The sequence below is a fragment of the Pieris brassicae genome, chromosome 11, assembly GCF_905147105.1.
Source record: "Pieris brassicae chromosome 11, ilPieBrab1.1, whole genome shotgun sequence".
NCBI lineage: Eukaryota > Metazoa > Arthropoda > Insecta > Lepidoptera > Pieridae > Pieris > Pieris brassicae.
The window spans coordinates 3,508,192-3,529,634 of NC_059675.1; the positions used below are offsets into that span (position 1 = coordinate 3,508,192).

At 37.4% G+C, this 21,443-nt stretch overlaps 4 protein-coding genes across 5 annotated transcripts; 2 read left to right on the plus strand and 2 right to left on the minus strand.

Annotated features, from left to right (window-relative positions):
- Positions 1–40: 40 nt before the first annotated feature.
- On the minus strand, positions 41–1,083 carry LOC123715976 (NADH dehydrogenase [ubiquinone] iron-sulfur protein 3, mitochondrial). The gene has a single exon (XM_045671384.1). It carries the CDS (start codon positions 959–961, stop codon positions 173–175), a length of 789 nt encoding a protein of 262 aa, XP_045527340.1. The 5' UTR covers positions 962–1,083; the 3' UTR covers positions 41–172.
- On the plus strand, positions 1,076–11,043 carry LOC123715974. Its single transcript, XM_045671381.1, has 11 exons — positions 1,076–1,534; positions 1,666–1,769; positions 1,862–2,048; positions 2,702–2,861; positions 5,809–5,920; positions 6,244–6,469; positions 7,344–7,531; positions 7,610–7,751; positions 9,584–9,808; positions 9,892–10,002; positions 10,166–11,043. The coding sequence occupies exons 1-11, from the start codon at positions 1,346–1,348 to the stop codon at positions 10,727–10,729; spliced, it is 2,208 nt and encodes a 735-aa protein (XP_045527337.1). The 5' UTR covers positions 1,076–1,345; the 3' UTR covers positions 10,730–11,043.
- Positions 11,044–13,808: 2,765 nt separating this feature from the next.
- Positions 13,809–15,512, plus strand: LOC123716593. Of its 2 annotated transcripts, XM_045672413.1 has the most exons (4): positions 13,809–14,319; positions 14,588–14,761; positions 14,862–14,978; positions 15,142–15,512. In XM_045672413.1, exons 1-4 carry the CDS (start codon positions 14,008–14,010, stop codon positions 15,310–15,312), a joined length of 774 nt encoding a protein of 257 aa, XP_045528369.1. In that variant the 5' UTR covers positions 13,809–14,007; the 3' UTR covers positions 15,313–15,512. The 2 variants fall into 2 exon arrangements, with proteins under 2 accessions (XP_045528369.1, XP_045528370.1); XM_045672414.1 differs by lacking the exon at positions 14,588–14,761.
- A 2,439-nt stretch (positions 15,513–17,951) lies between these two features.
- Positions 17,952–20,135, minus strand: LOC123716654 (uroporphyrinogen-III synthase-like). The gene is made up of 3 exons (XM_045672499.1): positions 19,979–20,135; positions 19,017–19,832; positions 17,952–18,176 (listed from the first exon to the last, which is right to left on the minus strand). Exons 2-3 carry the CDS (start codon positions 19,762–19,764, stop codon positions 18,151–18,153), a joined length of 774 nt encoding a protein of 257 aa, XP_045528455.1. The 5' UTR covers positions 19,765–19,832; positions 19,979–20,135; the 3' UTR covers positions 17,952–18,150.
- Between the last annotated feature and the right edge of the window lie 1,308 nt (positions 20,136–21,443).

Here is a 21,443-nt window from a genome sequence, read left to right on the forward strand (position 1 = left end):
GAGCAGCCTACTCTTTAAGTAGTAGTAGAAAAAAATTCAATTAACTTTTCTCAACTCAATTTAATTACCTATACACATAACTTTTCTTGTAAATATGTATTACAAGTTACATGTTGAATAAATACAGGTCTAATTTAATTAAAGATTTGAAAGAAAATAATGAACCATAAGTTTATTCTTTCTTAGGTTCGGCTGTGGACGCAACTTCTTCAACAGGATTGCCTCTAAAGTTTGGAAACTGTTCCCAAGGAGCACTTAGCTCAAACCTTCGGAATTCCTGAGCCAATTCTAAGGGTTCCACTACGACACGTTTTTGTTCATCATCATAACGCAGTTCTACATAACCACTTAGGGGGAAATCTTTTCTGAATGGATGGCCTTCAAATCCATAATCAGTTAGAATTCTTCTTAAATCTGGATGGTTTGCAAAGAAAACTCCATACATATCCCAGATTTCCCTTTCATACCAATTTGCAGCTTTGAACACTTCACAGGCAGAATCTATAGGTGTCAGTTCATCCGTGTAAGTCTTTACCCGAATCCTAGCATTGTAACGCAGAGACAATAAGTTGTAGATAATCTCAAATCGATTAACCCGACTAGGCACGTCCATCCCCGCTATGTCTACCAAGCTCGCAAATTGTGCACTGTGGTGGTCTTTTAAAAATTGAAGAACGGGAATTACTGCATCTGGAGGAATAAGTACTTCCAACTCATTACCGGATGTAATTTGAACTTTTTGTACGTATTTTGGTAAACAATCTGACACATATTTCCCAAAATCGATCAGTTGAGACTTCTGCAGTGGATCTAATTTTGCAACAGTGGGACGAGATTCAATTTGCGGTGTTTGATCAGATTTAAAAGCAATGCGCTGGGTCACTGGATAGTGTTGGTTACCAAGTATCGTCCGCCCAATATTACGAGTAAAATCAATCGTTCGTTTAAATATAAGAGACATTTCGATGGATTACGTAATTCCTCGTTTTCAAATTGAAATCACTTTCAACTACTACTATACGTCTATAAAGAAAAATGTTATTGGTCTAACATTCTCTTCTTGTCTCAAAGTACATAGTGCCATTTTTTACGATTCGGAATGTTAGTTGACATTAATGACATATTTTGTCATTGTCAAGCCACAAATGTCTTTTTAGTACAATTAACATATTCAAATAAAAACGCAGCCTTAAAACTAAGAATTTTATGCTTTCCTTTAAAATAAAGATTAGCTAAAACGGCGTTTTGGCTTCCTCATTACAATAATACTTTGTGGTGCTAAGACCACAAATACTTAATATACAAGGCACTGTTAACCGTTTCTCCATACCTCCCCATTATTAAAATGGAAGAGGAACTAGATAAACTGAAGGCAGTTCTTCGTTCCCTTGTCGTATCTTCACCCGTACAAGTAGATGTACGGGCTTTATTAAGTGATTACAAGGAAATGATTGGTACTCCACTGCCTATACATAAATTTGGACATCGCGATCCCATTGCATTTTTAAAAGAGCGATGTAGTGACTCTTTCTTAGTAAGTTTACCAAAGTCGTACCTACATTTTCCTGTTTAAAATAAGATTAAAAAGTCGATCAATATATGAATTTTATTTATATATTGGTTTCAAACAATTTTTTAATGAAATCGATTTATTATTATTTACAGTTCCAGGGATCAACAAGTAATCCAATTTTAACACTAATAGTGCCAGAGGCAATAAAGCATATTGATAGATTGGTACAGAAACAAAAGTCTCAAAATACTAAGAAGTAAGTACCATTATTATATTAGCTTGAGTTTTTCAGTAAATTAAGAAATTGAAGAAGAATAGAATAATTTATAAAATATTTTATTGTTTCAGTAAAGGGAAAAGAAGAAGTGTTTTGAAATCAACTGTGCCATCATTAAATAATGAGTCTAATCTTATTGTTGAGACATTTCCAAAGAAATATGTTGGAAGTAAAACATTAACTTCAAGAATTGGAGACAGCAATCAAAATGTTAATAATACAAAAGAGGACTCAGGACATAGCATGCATAATGAAGTGGTAAGTAAAACTTAATTGGTTAATAAATAATTATTTTGGTAAAACAAATCTAACTTGTTGTTCATCTAAATTGTTCTAGTATCATGGGGATGGCGTTGTTTTTTAAATGTTTTATAGTATATAGAATATACCAATCTTTTGTATGATATATATAAAAACTTAAAATTCTTGGTTCAAGCCACTTTTATTTAGCTGAACTGCTTGTTAAATTTTGCATTTTTCCAGATACAAAGTTCTCTATCAAAGTTCTTAATAATTTTAAACAAAAGCAAGACCAAACTGTCAACTAATGTTCTGCAACTTGCTATTGCCGATAAATAAAAACAGCATTAGTTCTTAAAATGCAAAATGAATTAAAAACTATAAACAATATTTATTGAGTATATGTAGCTTAAGCTTACAGTACCCTTTTTCATATATTAATTTCTTATATGCATGTTTGACTGTATTATGTCTATGTTATGTAAATCTGGTCACAATAAGCATAAATATGATAGCAGTAATTAGTTCACTAATATGACAGATCTGATACTCACTATTTATTGATTATTCAGATTAATTTTATATCACTTGAGCATATATAATTGATTAATTTTACATAGTTAAAGCAAATCTCATCTTCAGTGATCAAAGTTTTAATCATATTTTTAAAGGGTGGAAAAGCTCCAAAACAAAGGGAACAACAACATGTAGAATATGAAAAACCTGTTAACAACAGTATTAGATACACAGGGGGCCATCATAGTGGATACAATCATCATGATTCTGTGTCCACCTACTCAGAACATGATTCAGCAAGAGAGACACTTTCAAGTATGTAACTTGCATGCAAATTTTTAAATAAAAATATTTTGTACTGCAACTGTTTAAACTTCAAGTAGCTTTTCAAATATCTCAAATATTAATTAATTTATAATATAAAAGTATGGGGCATCAACATCTTTGTGTAGACTGAAGAAATTGACAAGACTAATTTTTTTTTTCATTTTGTATGAATCTCTATATATCTCTAATATTTAAAAACACTTTTTAAACTGATCTTTTTGGCCGCGCTTTACTATATTCGCCACATAATATTATGGAAAAAATCCATTATAAGCCGCACAGCGTCTTCATGGACACAGATGTAAAATTGAAACCTCTTATATTCTCGAGGCAAAGTGCTTTTGAGCGCCTCCAGGACACCAAAAGAACAAGCACCTCCACATGACGTTCGATCTCACCACAAGCACGTGCAAAACGAATACGATCGTCTTAACTAACCCAAACAGATTCTCCAAAGAGACATTATCCTACATCAGCAAAAAGCGAAGACCAACTCTGAACGTCTTTTAGAACAACAAGTACGACAGTCAAAGTCAAAATCAAGAATGAAATATGTCTAAAATTGAAATGAAGCTAGAACATAGATCACCTGACAATGCCCCAGAGGATCTTTACGTAACATTCGCTGACAACACTCACCCAGAAAATTTTCAGGATGAAGATGACGAAGAAGCAGAGTCGAACGCAACACCACCTAGTATCTGGACATCCATTAAATGTAATGATGCTGATGAAAATAAGGGAGCACAAATCAGACAAGAAGAATCTCTTAGAATCCAAGATGCTCAACGAAAACTGTTTGTATTACAAAAAGAAAATCCTCAGCCTTAAACAAACGAAACTAATATCGATTTCTCACCATTAGTAGTTAAATCCCAACTAAAAATTGCTAAATGAAAATAGCATGTTTCAAGTCAGCAGATATCTATCTATCTATCCTGTTACTTCTAGCACAGGTCGAAGAATCCACGATCTAACTTTATTAGACGTAACCGACGAGTATTTTTTTGAAATAGATAAAAGTATTAAGATATGGCCTAATTTTGGCTCGAAAACAGATTCCTGTACATACAAACAATCAGGTTGGGAAATAACAATGAACCCAGTCAAAAACTTAGACCTCGTTACCTGGTCTAGACGCCTACAGGAAATATCAGAGCCAAAACGAAGAAACAAAGATATTATAATTTTTTTTTATAACAATCCGCCAGCTTCAAGATCAGTGATAGCACGATGGATACGCACACTGTTCAAAGAAGACCACATAAAGATCAGCCGTTGCTTCCCAGTAATTGTATTACGCGGGTGTTCACAGTCCACTAGCTTGCTAGCAAGCTAGTGGACTGTGAAATGTGTGTTTAATCTTTAGATGTATTGAATGTCAGGAGTATCTGTATTGTATATGTAATTTATGTATGAACAAGCTGCACTAGATAACTAAATATATGAGAGGGTGAGATATACCCTAACACATAATTAGTGAATATATAAATAAGTACGGGATGTCTGCACCAAGCGACCTGAGGTAACAGACGGAGCCCTACGGGTAGGATCAAAGGTTCGAGGTGGTGGGATTACCTCAAAGCTATCGGGCTGGCTCACCACGATAATTAAGGGCTTGAAGTAGTCTTCGCCACTTTGAGAGGAAGCGAGAAATGAATACGACAGAGCAATATTCAAATCTGATTTATTGTTCCAAGACAATATCTTAAATACTACTTACACCTATTCACACATACATAATACTATTTATGTGAGCGGTGTATTGCGCACCTTCAGCTATTAACATTTTGGACCACACGTGAGCCGTGTCAGCAGTCAATGTTTAAATTAAATCTGAACAGCGGGTATACAAACATAGAAGAAATTATTAAAGAGATTAATTGGCGAACTGCAAAAACATTTAATCATTATCTCAAACCAATCAACCCTAAAGTCCCAAATACAATCAGTAATACCTTTCAGATAATTTTGTGTCAATCTATTTATTATACTTGTGATAAGTAATCAAAGTTGCTTTAATCAAGAATAAGAATTAATTATTTTCCTTTATTCATTGATTCTCTTTTTATTATATTATACTTTAACAGTTAACACAGTACGCTCATTCAGCGCCGGCAGGTAAGAAACGCGTTTCAAGGTAGATCAAGCCTTTAAGCTCGAACGCCTAAATAGAACCGTTTTCCCCCGAAGGGCAGAAAATGCTTATTTAGGTTTCAGCCGTTCGGCTTGATCCATCTTGATCCACCCGCGCTGAATGAGTCCCCTCCATTGGAGTGAAGTTGATACACTTCACAATTGCAACAGAGGGCGCTACTATCGAAAAGAGCTAACTTACATACTAAATTTATGTGTATTTATATTTTTTTCTCAATAACAACTTTTTTGTCTAAACACAACTTATGGTGGCACTGGGTAACCACCAATTGTATCCAAAGAAACCGTCAGGTAAATAAAACAAAGCGTGAGTCATTTGTCTTCATGTGTTTTTAACTATTAGAGATATTATATAAACATTCATACAAAATGAAAAAGTAAGTAAAAGTGTATTTTTTTAGTCTTGTCAATTTCTTCAGTCTACACAAAGATGATGATGCCCCATACTTTTATATTATAAATTAAATTAATATTTGAGGTGTTTGAAAAGTTACTATCAAAATAAGCTAACTTTACGCTGTTATGACGTCAGAATGTACATGCATAGTCTCAAGGTGGAACAAGCCGAACCTAACCGAATCAGGCCTTACTAAGACCTTAATAAGCGTTTTCTGCCCTTCGGGGGGAAAACGCTGGTAATATTAGAATTTAATTTGTTTAAACTGTATACAGTATAGATTTTTAATAAATTATGAAATGTTTGATTTATCTAGTATAAGACAGTTGACTGTAGGATTTTTACAGTCACAGTACATTATAGTGTAGTTGTGTGCGTCAGGTAGTAGCAGTAGCAAGCAAATGCAGCTGGAGAAATTGTTGGATGAAGTTGCCGCTATTGTTTTCCAGAATCCAGATGGTCTCTGGGCTACTGACATATTGAAGTGTTACAGGTAGGTAACCAAGATTTGGTCTTTGGTCTTCATTCTTAGATCTTTTCAATATTAGAAAAAAATTAGGTTCTTTCAGTATACTTATTTTAAGTTATGGTCACTGTCTATGTACTTCTTCACCTGCATGTGGCTACTAAAACTTATTTATTTAACAAAATTATACCGAAACTTTACATTATTATTACTCCAGAAATTTGTAGCCTACTTGCTGAACCTGATATGTACACATATCAGTTACAAAAATAGCCAAGTACAGCAATAAATTACGGGTCGAACTGATAATTTTTTTTTAAGTCTGTTTATGAAAGTGAATGATTCCACAGACAGAGTTACGGCTGCGAGTTGAACTTAATACGCTTCGGGTACACGAGCATCGTGAGTCTGCTGCAGCAAGTACCAGGCGTGTCGTCTGCGCAAGTGCGTGGTGGCGACTGGCGCGTGTGGGCAGGCGACGTCCCGCCCCGGCTTCCGCCCGCATCGCCACCTCCCGTGCTGCGCCCACGCACACCCACCCCCGACCCTGACGATGCGCTGCCCGGCGTTCAGTTTGTGAGTATAATATTCATATTCCCTCAAGACAAACGTTCTCGGAAACGGTCCCTCAACCCTCGAAGCTTTTATTTAAAAGTTCTTCTTCGTCTTTCACTTATTTAAACATGAAAACAAATAATTGTTGTCTAAGGTACGAGCCACTGCTATATATATATATCTACCTATCTTATTTTTTCTGTATATATATATACCTATCTTATTTTTTCTGTATATATATATACAGAAAAAATAAGATAGGTGAGACACATAGACAACACACACACGTCATTTTCCTACGCCAGTTATTTTGGCGAGCAAGGTATTTGTCTTCAGCTAATAATAATTATTGTTTGGCCTCACGATTTTATTCCTCATGATCCTGGCCATTTCACTAGTGTAAAGAACAGTATAATTAAATAAAAAAATAAATCTTTTTCTATTGAAATATTTTCTAAGTATAGGGTAGTTCCGGGTTTGTTATCCATAGTTTTTCTTAAATGCTTAAAAAATATATTGTAGAAATTTTTATTTGTAATTAAACTTCTGTTTTTCACTTCTGTTCAATCATTGAGCAATTTTTCAATATTATCCTTACACTGCTAATAATATTGTACAATCAACTATATTGTGCAATATTACATATGTGGGCCGGCTTATGTATGTACTCTAAATTTCTGTTTTACATTATCGTGCCTATTATTTTAATTTTGTTACTCAAACTTTAAAAAAAGAATCATTCTTCTATAATTATAACTTCTGTATATTTTCCTTTATATCTTGTATTTTTCATTTGTCTGTCATGTTTTCTTATTGAAGAATAAATGAATTTTAAAAACTAGACACGGGATATTGTATCCTAAATAAATACGAGACAACGTTAATTTATTTCTAGGACCCAGACGTGTTCCCGTCGGACTGTCTGCATTATACGGAGAGCATACCAGGCGCGGAACAAGATGAAGTGCGGCCCGGGGTCATGTTAGATGTGCTAATCGGGGAAGTGTATTCGCCATCGCACTTCTGGCTTTTGCGCCTCGGCGAGCAAAACCGTACCATGGAAGACATCATGGATGAGATGAAGTGAGTTTCTTTCTAGGGGTAGCGTCTTTCTTATAGGATACGATAGTGCGGCGTGTGACTGACATCAGTGTGTTACAGCCAGTACTACGATGGCGGTGGTGAGGGTGCGCGACCACTGGCAATGGGTGCCGTGCGGAGGGGACACTATTGCTCTAGTCGCTACGAGGGCGACTGGCATCGCTCCCTTATTGTCAAAGTGATAGACAGTGATACAGTCAAGGTGAGCAAATCTAATTGTTCTGCATCATGTAATATTTTTATTTTTCTGGCGATACCTTTAGTATAATTGTGTTTTGTTATATACCTAAGCCAGCCATAAGTTCTGTTACAAATGATGCATATGGCTCAGACATCAGAAGTAAAGCACGAAATACAATTTAATTAATAATTTAATCAATAAAAATAATAGTGAGGGTTGGTTAAGACTGCGGTCCGTGCACCTCGACGCAACCAGAGAAATGTGTGCCGATACAGCGGCGATCCGAGTTTTTATAAACCGGAAACGTAGTGGGGCGATGACGTCAGGTGCACGTGCCGCTAGCGCTCGATATCGCTGTCTCAGCAAAAAATAAAACAATATTCCATTCGAAATGGCCACCTTTGGCTTTTACGGGCTTTTAATCTATTTGGCCACAAATCTATATGTGGATTTACACACTGTTTCCAAGGGAAATTTCGCCACTGCTCTGCTCTCTCTGCTGATGACTCAATGTCACCGTGTCGTTTAGAGCAGGCCATGTCCTCTAAAACTGACCGTGATTTGAAGTCTTAAAAGTGTGGGCTAGGTGAGGGCCAGTCAACAGCTCTTATAAAGTCCGAAACGTTGGTTTCAAGCCAGGGTTGGGTGGTTCGTGCCTTGTGACCAGATGTAGAATCCTGCTGGAGAATCCACACTATATTTTTAAATAGTGTATTGCTGAGATGTTTCATAATACAAGACTGTTTCTTGATACACTTTGACTGAAGTTTTCACTCTTTTTTCGCAAAAATTTAGTTTTATGACTCCTTGATAAAACACGGCTTACCAAATCATCACTGACGCAGGATGATGACCACGTTGTACCTTTCCGATCACTTGAGCAGCGTCTTTAGAACTGTGAGCGTACACTTTATCACTTTGCTTATTGTAGTGTTCAATTTTTTTCATCGGTAAAGAGGATGTTTCAGTGTCTTTAACCTGCGTATCGCAACAGAAGGCGTTTTGATCGATCACTCTCTTTAATTGTAAAGGTTAATTTAAGGCACGACGACGATAAGCACCGAGCTTCAGGTCTTATTTTATAATACGCGACAAAGTCCTAGCGGGAATCTGCAATTACTTCCTAATGGGGTTTCGACAAATTTTGGCTTTAACAGGATTAACAGCTTTTGTAGTTCTAACAACACGCGACCGCCCCGATTCTTTCCGGTCTTCGACAGACAAAGTGTTGTTGTATCTTTTGTTAGTAAGAATGGAATATATTACTTGTAGATTATCTGTACGAGCCAATGCCACCCTGGACCGGACTCCAGTTAGGTTGTACAAGGGCCCATGCTGTAAAGGTGTTTGCATTTCAGAAATTAGAGACTTTAAGCATATAATAAATTCATCTTGTAAAGCACTATATATTCATCTTGCACTTTTGACCGGGCTGTACCGTTTCCTCACTAAGGCTTTCTTAGTTTTAAAAGTGTGGCGATTTTCTAAACTAAATCATGATAGTTACGCCCCGATAGTATAGCCAGACGTAGGCACTCTCTTTAACTGTTATATTGCTTTCATTCGTTTCATAACAATTACTAAATCATGATAGTTACGCCCCAATAGTATAGTCAGACGTAGGCACTCTCTTTAACTGTTACATTGCTTTCATTCGTTTCATAACAATTACTAAATCATAAGAGTTACGCCCCGAGAGTATAGCCAGACGAAGTAATAAATAGTTGGCTCGGGTAAAAACACACTCAGGTTTGATTGATATGCGACATGTTAAATAAAAGAGTGTTTGTTGTCAATGTTGATTTCGCGTTCTTAGTATAACTCACCACGTTTATATTCGTTGGCCTGTACAGGTCCGCCACGTGGACTATGGTACGGTGGAGCGTGTACAGGCGCAAGCATTGCGGCCGCTGCGCCGCGAGTGGGGGGAGCTGCCGGCGCAGGCCATCCGTGCGCGCCTGTCCCGCGTGCAGCCGCCCAACGGTGCCCGTCGCTGGCCACATGGCGCCGCCACTGCTTTTCTATCACTCGTCGCACAGAAGCCGCTCGTCGCTGCGGTCGCTGCCGTCGACTCCGAGGTAGGTTCCAACTTTCATGATTTTCTTTTGACCATTGATTTTTGTTTGCCTCGAATGAAACAAACTTTTTTTGTTGTTTTTAGAACAGTGTCCTGGAAGTGGTCCTCGTGGATACATTGACGGATGAAGACGTGTACGTTTCGGACGAATTAGTGCGCGCCGGACATGCCGATCCGCGCTCCACTGTTCCTGTCGTAAGATATTACCTTTTTTATCGATATTGAGCGCTTTTACGATGCTTGCGTTTTGCTAGATTTGTATTTATCAGTAAAATATTGAACGTCTGTATGTGTAGTATCTTAATGCCTCAAAATAAATTAATAAATAATGTGTGACAAATACTTAATTGATTTTCAGTTTTCGGAGCCGTACTTGGCACCGTCATTCGACGCCCTGGAGAATGGCGACACTCTCAACTACTCCGAGATCAGTGCCTACTTGCGCGACGGCGTCGTGCTCGATTTCCTCGACGAATATCGCCGCCACGTTCCCTCCGCCCTGCCCTCTCCTCCGCCGTTGTCACCTCCGGCGCAACCCTCGCATACCCTCACTGTGGCTCTAGAGAGCATGAATATGACAGAGACAGTTCCGCAAGAGCAGGCTGTGCCAGCAGTGGAGATGGAATTGTGGGACGGAGCGGATGAGCATTGGCGGGAGGATACACAAGCGAACCCCGTCCCTGGGACGAACTGGCAGAATAGCGTAGACGCACAGTTGCAAGCTAGTTCACAACTGGACAAGGATTTCGTGAGTATACCAGTACGTGTATGTCAAACGTTCAAACAGCTGTGCGGAATAAACCCGCTAATGGCACTGCATTACATAACAAATGCTATTGACCTCGCCTCGGTTCCCGCTAATGGGGCCCCTCCTCCTGGTTTCGGCCCTCACCGCTTCTGTCCTTCGCCGCCGGGACTTTAGCACTTATATTTTAATTTTAAAATCGTTAATTTCTTAAAGAAACTAACGGTTGTTAAGTGTTAGAATGGAGACGTTAATTGTTTTTATTTTTAAATATCGTTAAATTAAGAGTAAAATGTTTTTGGTACATAAGTACCTACATTTTAAGTCGATTTGTGATAACATAGTTGATAATATAACATAAGAATTTGCCTTAATACTTTTTATATAAAATAAAATAGATTTGTTTAAACTCTTAATTTCAATTACCATCTATATTAAACTGTTAGTTTGGATCTGATTAGTATCAATACTACCGCCATATTTGAATTAAGACATTAATAATTATGTTATGTGACTTTAGTAAGATAAAAGAAATAAACAAGCATTTATGCATAAGTGTCGTTATTGAGTTCCTTTAAGTTAACATAAGATAAAGATATTCTATAAATATATAAACCAGAATTTAAAAAACACGATGTACGTTTGATGGAAGATCCACAGCGGTATGCAGATCAAAGCCGCGATGTCCAACTACGCTGTCGATAGGATCACGTCAATTACATCAATGAAACACATAATGTGTTCTGAAATCGAACAGCACTCACTAAAAAGTGAAAATAAATATGACCACCAAACCCGAAAAATTCCTTTATTCCAAAATAGAATGCTACTTATAGATCAGACATTTAATCGATCGCAACATTATGTTACAAAATTGTACTATGACACCTACGAATACGATGATCTTATTCTCTGCGACTCCAATGATATCCCAAATATCTTGCAGCGAGAAGTATAAATAGCCATTCAATTCCAAGGAGATGTTAAGGCTTTTGGGGCAGACAGTATTCCAAGTGAATTCTTAAAGAAGTAAAACGCACTGTCCTGTCTATCCTTTCAGATCTATGCAATAATATTCTTAAAATAGAAGGTTTACCATCTCGTGACATATTCCTTATATAAAAAACAGGTCATAGGTGCAACATAGGCAATTCTTGACCAATAAGTCTTGTGTGTCACAGAAATTATTTGCTAAAATTCGATTGAGATAATTGGAAACAAAGCTTGACGAAATCAGCATATGGAACAGGCGAGTATCCATAAGGGCTATTAAGCATTTGACCATATTCACATAGTAGGGAAAATGTTATAAAAGTATACAAATCAAAACAATGCATATGTAGATTTCGGACAAGCTCTTGATTCCTTGGTTCATGTCAAAATGAAAAAAGGCTCTGATCTAACATAGAATTGAGAAGAAATATATAAGGATTCTAAAAACATATACGAGAAAAGTACAGCCTGTATAAGCTTTGAAAAGAAAGGATTAAGTAATCCTCAAAGGAGTTCGTCAGTAAGAAAGGTTGTTCCAATTATAGTATGTGTACGGTTCCTGGGTACATCGGGGTGCTTTAAATAGTAGAGGTTTCTTGTTATTAACCACTCGCGTATTACATTAGAATATGAGCGAAGTGATGACGTGCTAATTTCTATGTACCGAATGAATGCAATTTTAACAGTCAAAGAGAGTGCTGACGTCTGGCTATGCTCTCGGGGTGTAACTCCGACTATTTAGGAAATCGTCCAGCTTATAAGTATCAAAATGCCAGCCATGGCAGCCATGGCACGTATGTACGTGTGTACCGTGTGTACGTGTACGATGTGTATGTACACATCGTTGCGCTTGTAAATGAGTATAATGTACATCCTTGGCTCGTACAGTATGGGTAGTAGTCATGATCATTAATGTATATGCTCACGATGTTTACCTTCATCGCAAAGCTCGTGGAAAATTTCGAATTACATTATTAATGATTGTGGAAAAGATATTTAAATAATTTAATCATCATCTAGCAGAGTTAGTGCTTGGTCTAGGTTCAGGGGAGAACGTGTTATCATGATGCTCATCATCATCATCCTCGGACCCACTATCATCGTCAGCATAAATAACGAATTGGTCGGTAACTAAATCCACCACATAACCACTTTTCATGCACGCCAGTGTACTTAGGAGGCAAAGGAACGTGGGCGCAGCGCGGGACACAAACGTCAACTGATTTACCAATCACGCGATCGACACGTCACTCTCCCGCCGATCCCCTCTCAGTGATACCTAAAAATCGCTTCTGCACAGGCAAGGACATTTCCCCCTCCTATATTCACCGGCTACAGGTGCTTCAGTCGCGATTCATGAGAATCGCGACCGGTGCGCCCTTCTATGTGAGAAACGTCGATCTCCACCACGACCTGGAGCTCCCTACCATAGCCCAATGGATGAAGTTGGCGTCCACACGCCACTTTGACAAGGCTAAACACCATCCCAATCCGCTGGTGCGTAATAGCATCAACTATTACCCCTTCCCGACAAAAAAGGCTCGCAGGAGGCCCCGACACATACTAACGGATCCGGATGATCCAATTACCGTAGCAAACGATAAATTAAAAGCCGCCCGCGCGGCCAAAAATAATAAAAATAGCCAATCACAGATTAGGGTAAAAAACCGCCTTCACCGGGGAAGGCGAGGACCTTTACTTCGCACTTCGCTCACTCCAGTGAGCTTCCGTCCTGGCCTTCAGGCGATTGACCGCCCCGCGACGGCCCAAGCCGAGGTTCGAGTCTCACAGGAGACGCCCTTGCGCTAGCCGCGGGATAAAACGCCATTCTGGCCGAGCTACGCTCGCCAAAACAGCCCGAGCTGAGCTGTAAAGGCCCTTAAGGCCAACAGCGAGATTCCATAACAAAAAAAAAAAAAAGCAAGGACATTTGTTCAAGATGTTTGCCGGTATCTGTAAATATCGTTATGATACGAATAAGATTTATGTAAATTGTCATTATAATTAACCTAAGTTTATAACAATCTTGTTTCACTACGACAATTGTTTTGTTATAGGTTGTCATCAGATTTATTATATACAATCAAAAAGATATACATATATGTATCAAAAGATTCATTGATTTGATTTCTGACATTCACTTGACACTTACTACCACATAAATCTGTGGTGACTGATCTTTTGATGTTTCTGGGAATAAATTGAGTATTGACTACTCAACAATATTTTATTGTCAAAAAAAAACAATTGTCAAATCTGAAGATGTTATCAAACATGGCGTGCTATCAATGCGTAATTTTATTCTGTTTACAATGAAATTTTATTTTTCAATTCGATGATATGACTAGTGAAAAGTGCGAGTGTTGAATGTCGGCAGTGTGTCTTCGAGGTGTAGGGCGCGCGATCCCATGTGAGTGCGGGGCGCAAGTCGTGTCGCGGGCGGCCGGGTGAGGCCGAGGGCTATGCAAGCGGCGCCGACGCGCTACGTGTCTGCGAGCGAGTTATACTCGACCGACGAGGTGGAGCTGTTGCTGGAAGAAATCCGCGAGCTGGAGCCGACTAGCTGCCGCGGTGAGGAAGGTCAAGACTTGGAGATAGCGGGCAGTTTCGGCGGCGGCCGCTCGCCAGCTGGTACCGAACTCACAGAGCGCTCGTGGGATTCCCACGCGCACTACTCGCGCGCGCCGCCGCCGCGACCGCAGCCGCTCGCTCCGGTCTACTGCCGCCCTCGATACTTTTGTTCTTCCTTTGGGGCTCTCACTCTGCTTCTTGTTGTAAGTGTCATAATTTCATTGGTTAAATTAAAGTAAAATTTAGGTAAAATATTGCATTGGTTGTTTTTATAACAATATATTTTAGTCTTAATCTAGAATTTAATATTTATTCTGTTTATCAAGCATAAAGGTTGTTATTTCTTATCATGACATGATAATATAAGACCGCTGTACTTTATTACTTGTTTGATGATGCCATTTTAGAATATATATTTCTACAAAAAAGGCTTCCTTATAGCATATTAAGTGGTGAGGGGTGTCTTTACAGGTGTGTAGTGGAACAGTGTGTATATTGGTGTGGGCAGCACTGGGGCTTAGGGGTGCAGAGGCAACAAGGCCCCTGATGTTTGGTGCGCTTACTACATTCTTGGCACACACCCTGCTGCTTGTCTTGCACTTAACTGCGCTTACAGCTCTATTTCCATTGGATTTCACAAAATGGGTAATTTATGGAATATTACAACATGATGATTTTCAATTTGTTCTTTTTATATTATCAAATCAGAAGTTATGTATTTATGGTAATGTGGGTGTAATCACAGAGTGGATGGCTGGGAGCATGGAGTGCTTGCTGGCTAACGGTCGGCGCCGGCTTGGCGTTGCGACCTCTTACCGATGTGCGCTTCTTGTATTCTCCTGCACTCATTTACTCTGCAGTGGTGAGTTTTACATACACCTCTTGGACTCCATTCTTAATTGATTATGAATAGTCAATGTTTATATGGACTGTCACTCAACGCACTACATTTATGTTTAGAATAAATATTTTAGTAATTTTAGAGTACTTGAGGTGTGTGATGTGATGAAGTTTTCCCTTTACAGGGCGTGGGCGGCGCCGGAGCGTGCGCGGGAGCTGCGCTGGCGTGGGCAGCGTTGCGTGCGGGGTGCGTGCGCGCAGGGGGCACGGGGAGGGCAGGCTCTCGACGCTCCTCGGGCCCAGCGGCGTACCGCGCAGTGCCGCAAGCCTCCAGCTCGCGAGACGACCCGTTATAGTGACGCGCCACGCTCACCGACTTCTAGAGCCGGTGGAAGGCAGCGCCTCGGCTCCTCGCCGCCTTGGCACGAATTGACGTATCGTCGGTAACGCCCGAGCGCTACGAAACTTTTATATGTTTTATAGACGTTAGAGTTTTATAGTCGAGGAAGTGGCTCCAATTGAATACGTTATCCCTCCTCGTCCGGTCCGTGTATGGGTGTGAAACGTGTTCTTAAACTGCCATTAGATGTCGCGATCTCACATTTTTATAAACTCTTTTTATCTTTATTCTCAACCACCGGTGACCTATTATTGTTTATATGATATTCTCTATCTGGGAACAAAAATCAAAATCCACCTACTTCAACCTATTGTGTGAAACTTCCCCGATAGGGATAATTATTTTAGTGTTGACTAATTTCATTCACAAGTCTGATTTTATTCTAGTCTGTACTTAATTAAGCATTTCTGTATAATCGTAAGTTGCACAAATTAGATAGTTGCCTATTTGTATTCTCATTGCTTTAGATTCTAATATGTTACATTGGATTCTGGTTTCCCAACAGCATTCATGGGAAGTACTGCCATATTATGTTGTGCCAGTTGACAGCATATCATTTAAAAGCTCTGAACTTATAATTTATAAGACTTGTTATAAAAGCAGTGTTAATTGTAATAGACTAGCATTTACACAAAGGTTTATTTTAGTTTAAAGCAATATTTGTTTTGTTTGCAGTAAATTGAGTAGTGTTAGATTTTAAATGTGAAAGATATCTTGCTATATTGTGTCAAAGTTCAGACCGGCCTTAATATTTTTTATAAAAGCATGCATGAAAATCCATGTGGTCTATTTAATCTATTTGAAATTAAAAAAATGTTTGAATGTGATGTTTTCCATAATAATGAATTTTGACTATAGCAAGATATAAAATTTAGTTGATTGATACATTCCGTAGAATAAGCAAGCCCGATATATACAGTAAGTGTAATTGTTATATATTTGTACCGTGTGTCGTACTCGCGTCATGAGCTTACATTAGCACTATTCGTCGACCTTAGGCCGGCGCCTCCTTTATCCGTGCTCCAGTCGGCTCGGAAGTGCTGAGGGGCAATGTCTATAGTGAAACAGGTTTGAATTGAGTACTAAATGTAATCATTGATGTAACTCCAGTGAGAGCATTATTTTTATATAGTAGTGTACATATCACCACTTTTGTAACTTCCTACACGAAGTCGGTTTGTCGTACGAGTCTAGTCACGTTCGCGTTAGGTTATTTATTAAACACTTGTTACCGTACACCGCTCGCCGACCGGCGGCTTAGCGCACAACCTCCCTGTTGTCATGAACCAAACGCGTGGTGGGCGGCCGCGAGTGTCGTTTTCTTTTAACTTTGAATTGTAATTCTATTAATATATTATATGATTTTTATACTACTCGCATTTTTACTTTGAGACCAGCACCACTATTTGTTTTAAGGCTGACATGAAAATAATAAAGATTTTTGTAGCTTCCTTTATCGAACAATGAGAATGCAAAATTAGTGCATATCGATGTTTTTGTGATTAGAATTATAATCAATGCAGAATAATTGATATATTATAGTTAACAGTGGATTTCATCAATCTTATCCGAGATTGATTTTGAAGTTAAGCTCACAAATTTAGGCATCGCGTCGCTACTTTACGTATTAGTTCCATCAGATTTTTTTGAAAATCTTTTCGAAGGAATAAGAGACTTCGGAATGCGTAATGCGGGAAACACAGAGTGGTGTAGTATGGCTAACTATTAACGTACAACGTAATGTTGATATCGGAAGAAGCAGTAGTTAAAGTCTTATCCATTGTGACTCGATGAAGCAATCTGTTGTAAAAAATCTTATGATGAAATTAAACTCGTGTGTCTGCGTAAAGCAGCTGGCGTTGGTTGCTGCTTACTCGGGCTTGGTGTACGCGGCACTGTTTGCCTACCTCTTAGCGGAGTTGCTCTGTCTATCAATGAGCAGCTGGTGACTTCTTACTATACGATATCAACGAAGTCAGCAAAATGTGATTTACATGGACCTCTATTATTTTACCAAAGTTAATTATACCTAAATAATTTTTTTTTTATATATTATAAGTTCCTATAAATATTTACCCAAATAGTAGTTTATTGAACGATCAATCAAATACTAGTAATTAGTAATAGGTGCATATTCTAAAATGCGGAATGTTACAGGACATGCCAGTAGCTTCCGTGTTAGGTGACAGCCTGTCTGCCGTCCACTTTTTGCCTAGGGTTCTTGCCATATTTTATTATTTTTTCAAAGGATTAATAGATTTTGTAGTAGACTATTTAAGAAAGATCTCGCTGTTTTTTAATCACATACAATTTATTGTTTTGTAAGTGCATTGACCGACCTCGCGATGTGTCTTACCCTCAACTATGACTTCCTACTTCATAGAAAGTACGGTAGTCGTTGCGCCCTTGTGACCAGCACAGTCCTTTCATTTTCGAATCCTTTGTTAACAATAAATACTTTCAAGGTCAACGTCCTTGTCAACAGCCACAAACAGGAAGGTCCGTATCAAGGATATAATATTTACATAAATGTTTAAACCTTATTCATATTAGTTATCCGAAATCAGTTAATAATTATTAATAATGAGAGATAAATTTAAAGGTATTATATATTTAATACATAAAATTGTAAAGTAACGGTGTTGTTTTTACTCATTATTTGGCCTCAAGGCATAATAAACACGAGCATGATTCTAGCATGTGCCGTTATTATACATGTCGTTAACGCGCTGACGGTACGCTACCTGCCTAGCCCAGGGGATTTCGAGCTGCGGTTCTGCCCGCAGGGCAACTACTAGCGTAAATCGAGATGTTGGTAACCTGAAAGTTAAGGACAGTAAACTAAACATTGTTGACAGAGCCGTATTTCTAGGCACAACAATAAATAGTAAACTCCAATGGGACCCACACATAGATACTCTTTCGAATAGGCTGAGCTCTGCACCATATGAAGTAAAGAAAATCCGACAGTTTACTGACACGGCTAAAATTGTGTAACGTACTTTCACAGCGTTATGTCGTACGGTATTCTACTTTGAAGTGCTGCTGCAATCCATATTTGTGCTGCAGATCAATTGATCAATTTTTCAACCATTTTGTATGATTCAAGACTTAGCTATTAAAAGTGGTGGAGAGTTTCTTGCCACTTCTTGTCCACTCTTCTCCCTTGACTTGCAAACAGGTAGCAAATGTTAAGATAGAATCAATTTAATTTCATTTCTGAAGTTCATAAGTGTACCTATATGAATAAAGTTATTTTGAGTTTGAGCTACATGTCTAATAGTTATTTAGTATAGCTCAATAAACCTAATTTATTAGATCAATAATTTAAGATATGAAAGTCCAACAAATAAAAATCTTTCACACTTTTCACTAGTATTATAGCAACAAAATTTGTTTTGTTGTCTTACATGTAGGACAACAAGGTTTGTTCTCATCACTCTCGTAATGAAATTTGAATGCTCTGATTCACTATATAAATATGCAAATTACATAATATTTATATAATTGGAAAGCAAGTCTTTTACATAAGAATCGAAATAGTTCACTTAAACATGTTATTTATGCTTAAATTCATAACAATTTAATTAAATTATTTAAAATCAATAATAAACTTTGTATAAAACCAACACCTTAATTAACATCTAAAATAAAACTAACCACAGGCTTCAAATGTTCTAAAATATTCAACAACAGATTCCAAGACACACTCTGGTTTGGGCTTAGCTGCCACCCCTGCTATCTCGACACCCAAGTTCTCAATCTTATGAGCTGTAGAGTTTCCAATTGCAAAGTGTGGCAATAAAGAGAGGTTATTGCTAAATGTCTGTAACTGCCTGTAAATGTACTCACAACCCGAGGGACTAAAAAACACCATACAGCAAGTATTTATATTTTCATTTAGGTCTATTAATCTTTGTCTTAGATGTTCGTTTTCTTTTGTTTCATACACTGCCAATGGTTCAACTATCATCTTCGCTGCTTCTAATTCATTTGGTAATATTTCAGATCTTAAGTTTCCACATGGAAATAAAAACCTTGTAGACTCAGGGTTTTCAGAAGCAATAAGTTTTGCCAAATTTTCTGCATTACCGGTAGTGCCACCTAATGCATCCAAGCCAAGCATATGTTTTATTTTCTGACAGCTAACTTCACCCACAGTGTAAACGCGTTTCGAATTCCAGACTACGTATTTGGAGGGAGACCAGCATTTTGAAACAGCCTCGATAGCCCGCGGACTGGATAGTATAATGCCATCGTAATCGTTCTTTATCAACTTCTCGGAAAGTCCTTGTAAGTTTATAAAGACAAACTGAAGGGGCTCCACAAATATGGGCTCGTAGTTACTGCCACTGAACGCTTTTTTATAATCTTCAGATGTGCTTTTAAACAATACGACCTTCTTCATGATTGTAACTTTGCTGCTTACACTTAAAGTTTCCTTATTTCTTTGTTTGCGACATAACAAGCCTGACCCTGAAAATGCAGGAAACATGGAGAGAAATATATAAGGCATTAAATAATTAAATAGAGTTAAAATTCCTTATGTAATGTTGCAAGATCACAATTTTACACTAACAACTTGTGTTGTATAATTTATTAACAACTGATGATAAACTTACACAATTCTCTATATATTTATATTGTTACAAGGTTATGAAAACCAGAATAACAATCTTATTTTCTTTTATAAACAATCATTCTAAAAAGAACCGTGTTTCGAATTGTTATTTATTATTAACTCAGAATTTACTTTCCCAAATCATTACAAAATTCAAACAAGATTATACCATATAATTCAAAAGTTAATCGTCAAATATCTGATAATGACAATTAACATTACTTGGGTATTGGCATCTGACATCTGTAATTTGTATTGTAGGTAATTAATTTACCACAGGTACCTATTTAATATCTCAATATCGTTATTATATTATATTGACTTCTACTTGTGGTTAATTTATATTTACACTTTTGTGTTGGGTTTGTTAACGTGAGTTTTATTTCAAGTTAAGAGCTATTTTATTCAGTCGTATATTAACGGACCTCTTCTACTCATGACCAAAGAATGCTGGATCATAATATAAATTACTTTTTATATTACAATGAATCACTATCTAATCAAGATATATAAGATATAAGATAGGTCGTCATCAGCATTACTATCAATACAGCTTTCCTTTATAAATATTATTTGTGGTCTATATTTATAATACAACATTTACACGTACATTACATATTTATGTATTGAAGGTCTTAAGTTCCAACCTACCTGTCATAAAAAAGTTCGTTTTTAATTAGTGTATCTCTATGCGTTGGTACAAAAACCAAACCCAAAACAGACCAACAAGTCACCACGGCCGGGCCGGTAAGTCGCTGAATTGTTCTGGAAGAAACTAGAGTTATTTCCTACACTATTCGCATCATAGTAATATTATATTATATATTAATTACCAAACAACCATACCGTTAATAAACTATTTCACATTTTACTTGTTTTAATTCAACTCCGCGGTAAATAAGGGCCAACTGGGCTGGTCTTTTGAAGCGGGTGCAAATAATTACTTACAACAAATTAATACAAAAATTATATATGGGCTCGTTCTTGATTTATGTTTTGTTACATATTTTGATTTTGGGCCTGACAGCGATTTAGTTTTAATGCTATTAACATGATTTTTCCGTTCACTATTGTTAATTCGAAGTTTATATCATGTTTTTAGTCCATAATTATTAATTAAAGAATGCGCGATTCCCGGGCATAGGGCCATAATATGAATTAACAATAAAATATTATTAGAAACGTAAAACGTAAACCATAAGGAGATTTCTTATTGATACTCATTTAAATAACTATATAATAACACTGGCCAGTGTTCCTACGCTTGAAGTACAATCAATTATTTATTATTTATATAATTTATCCAATATTCACCACTGTTTACCCCACGTGTGTCCCAGGTCTTATTATTTTCACTAAACTAACTCATTCTATATTTTTTAGTATACTAAGTATAATTAATCAAAAAAGTATTTAAGTAAGTAGGTTAAGTTTACGTACATATATAATATTAAGGGAATATTCCC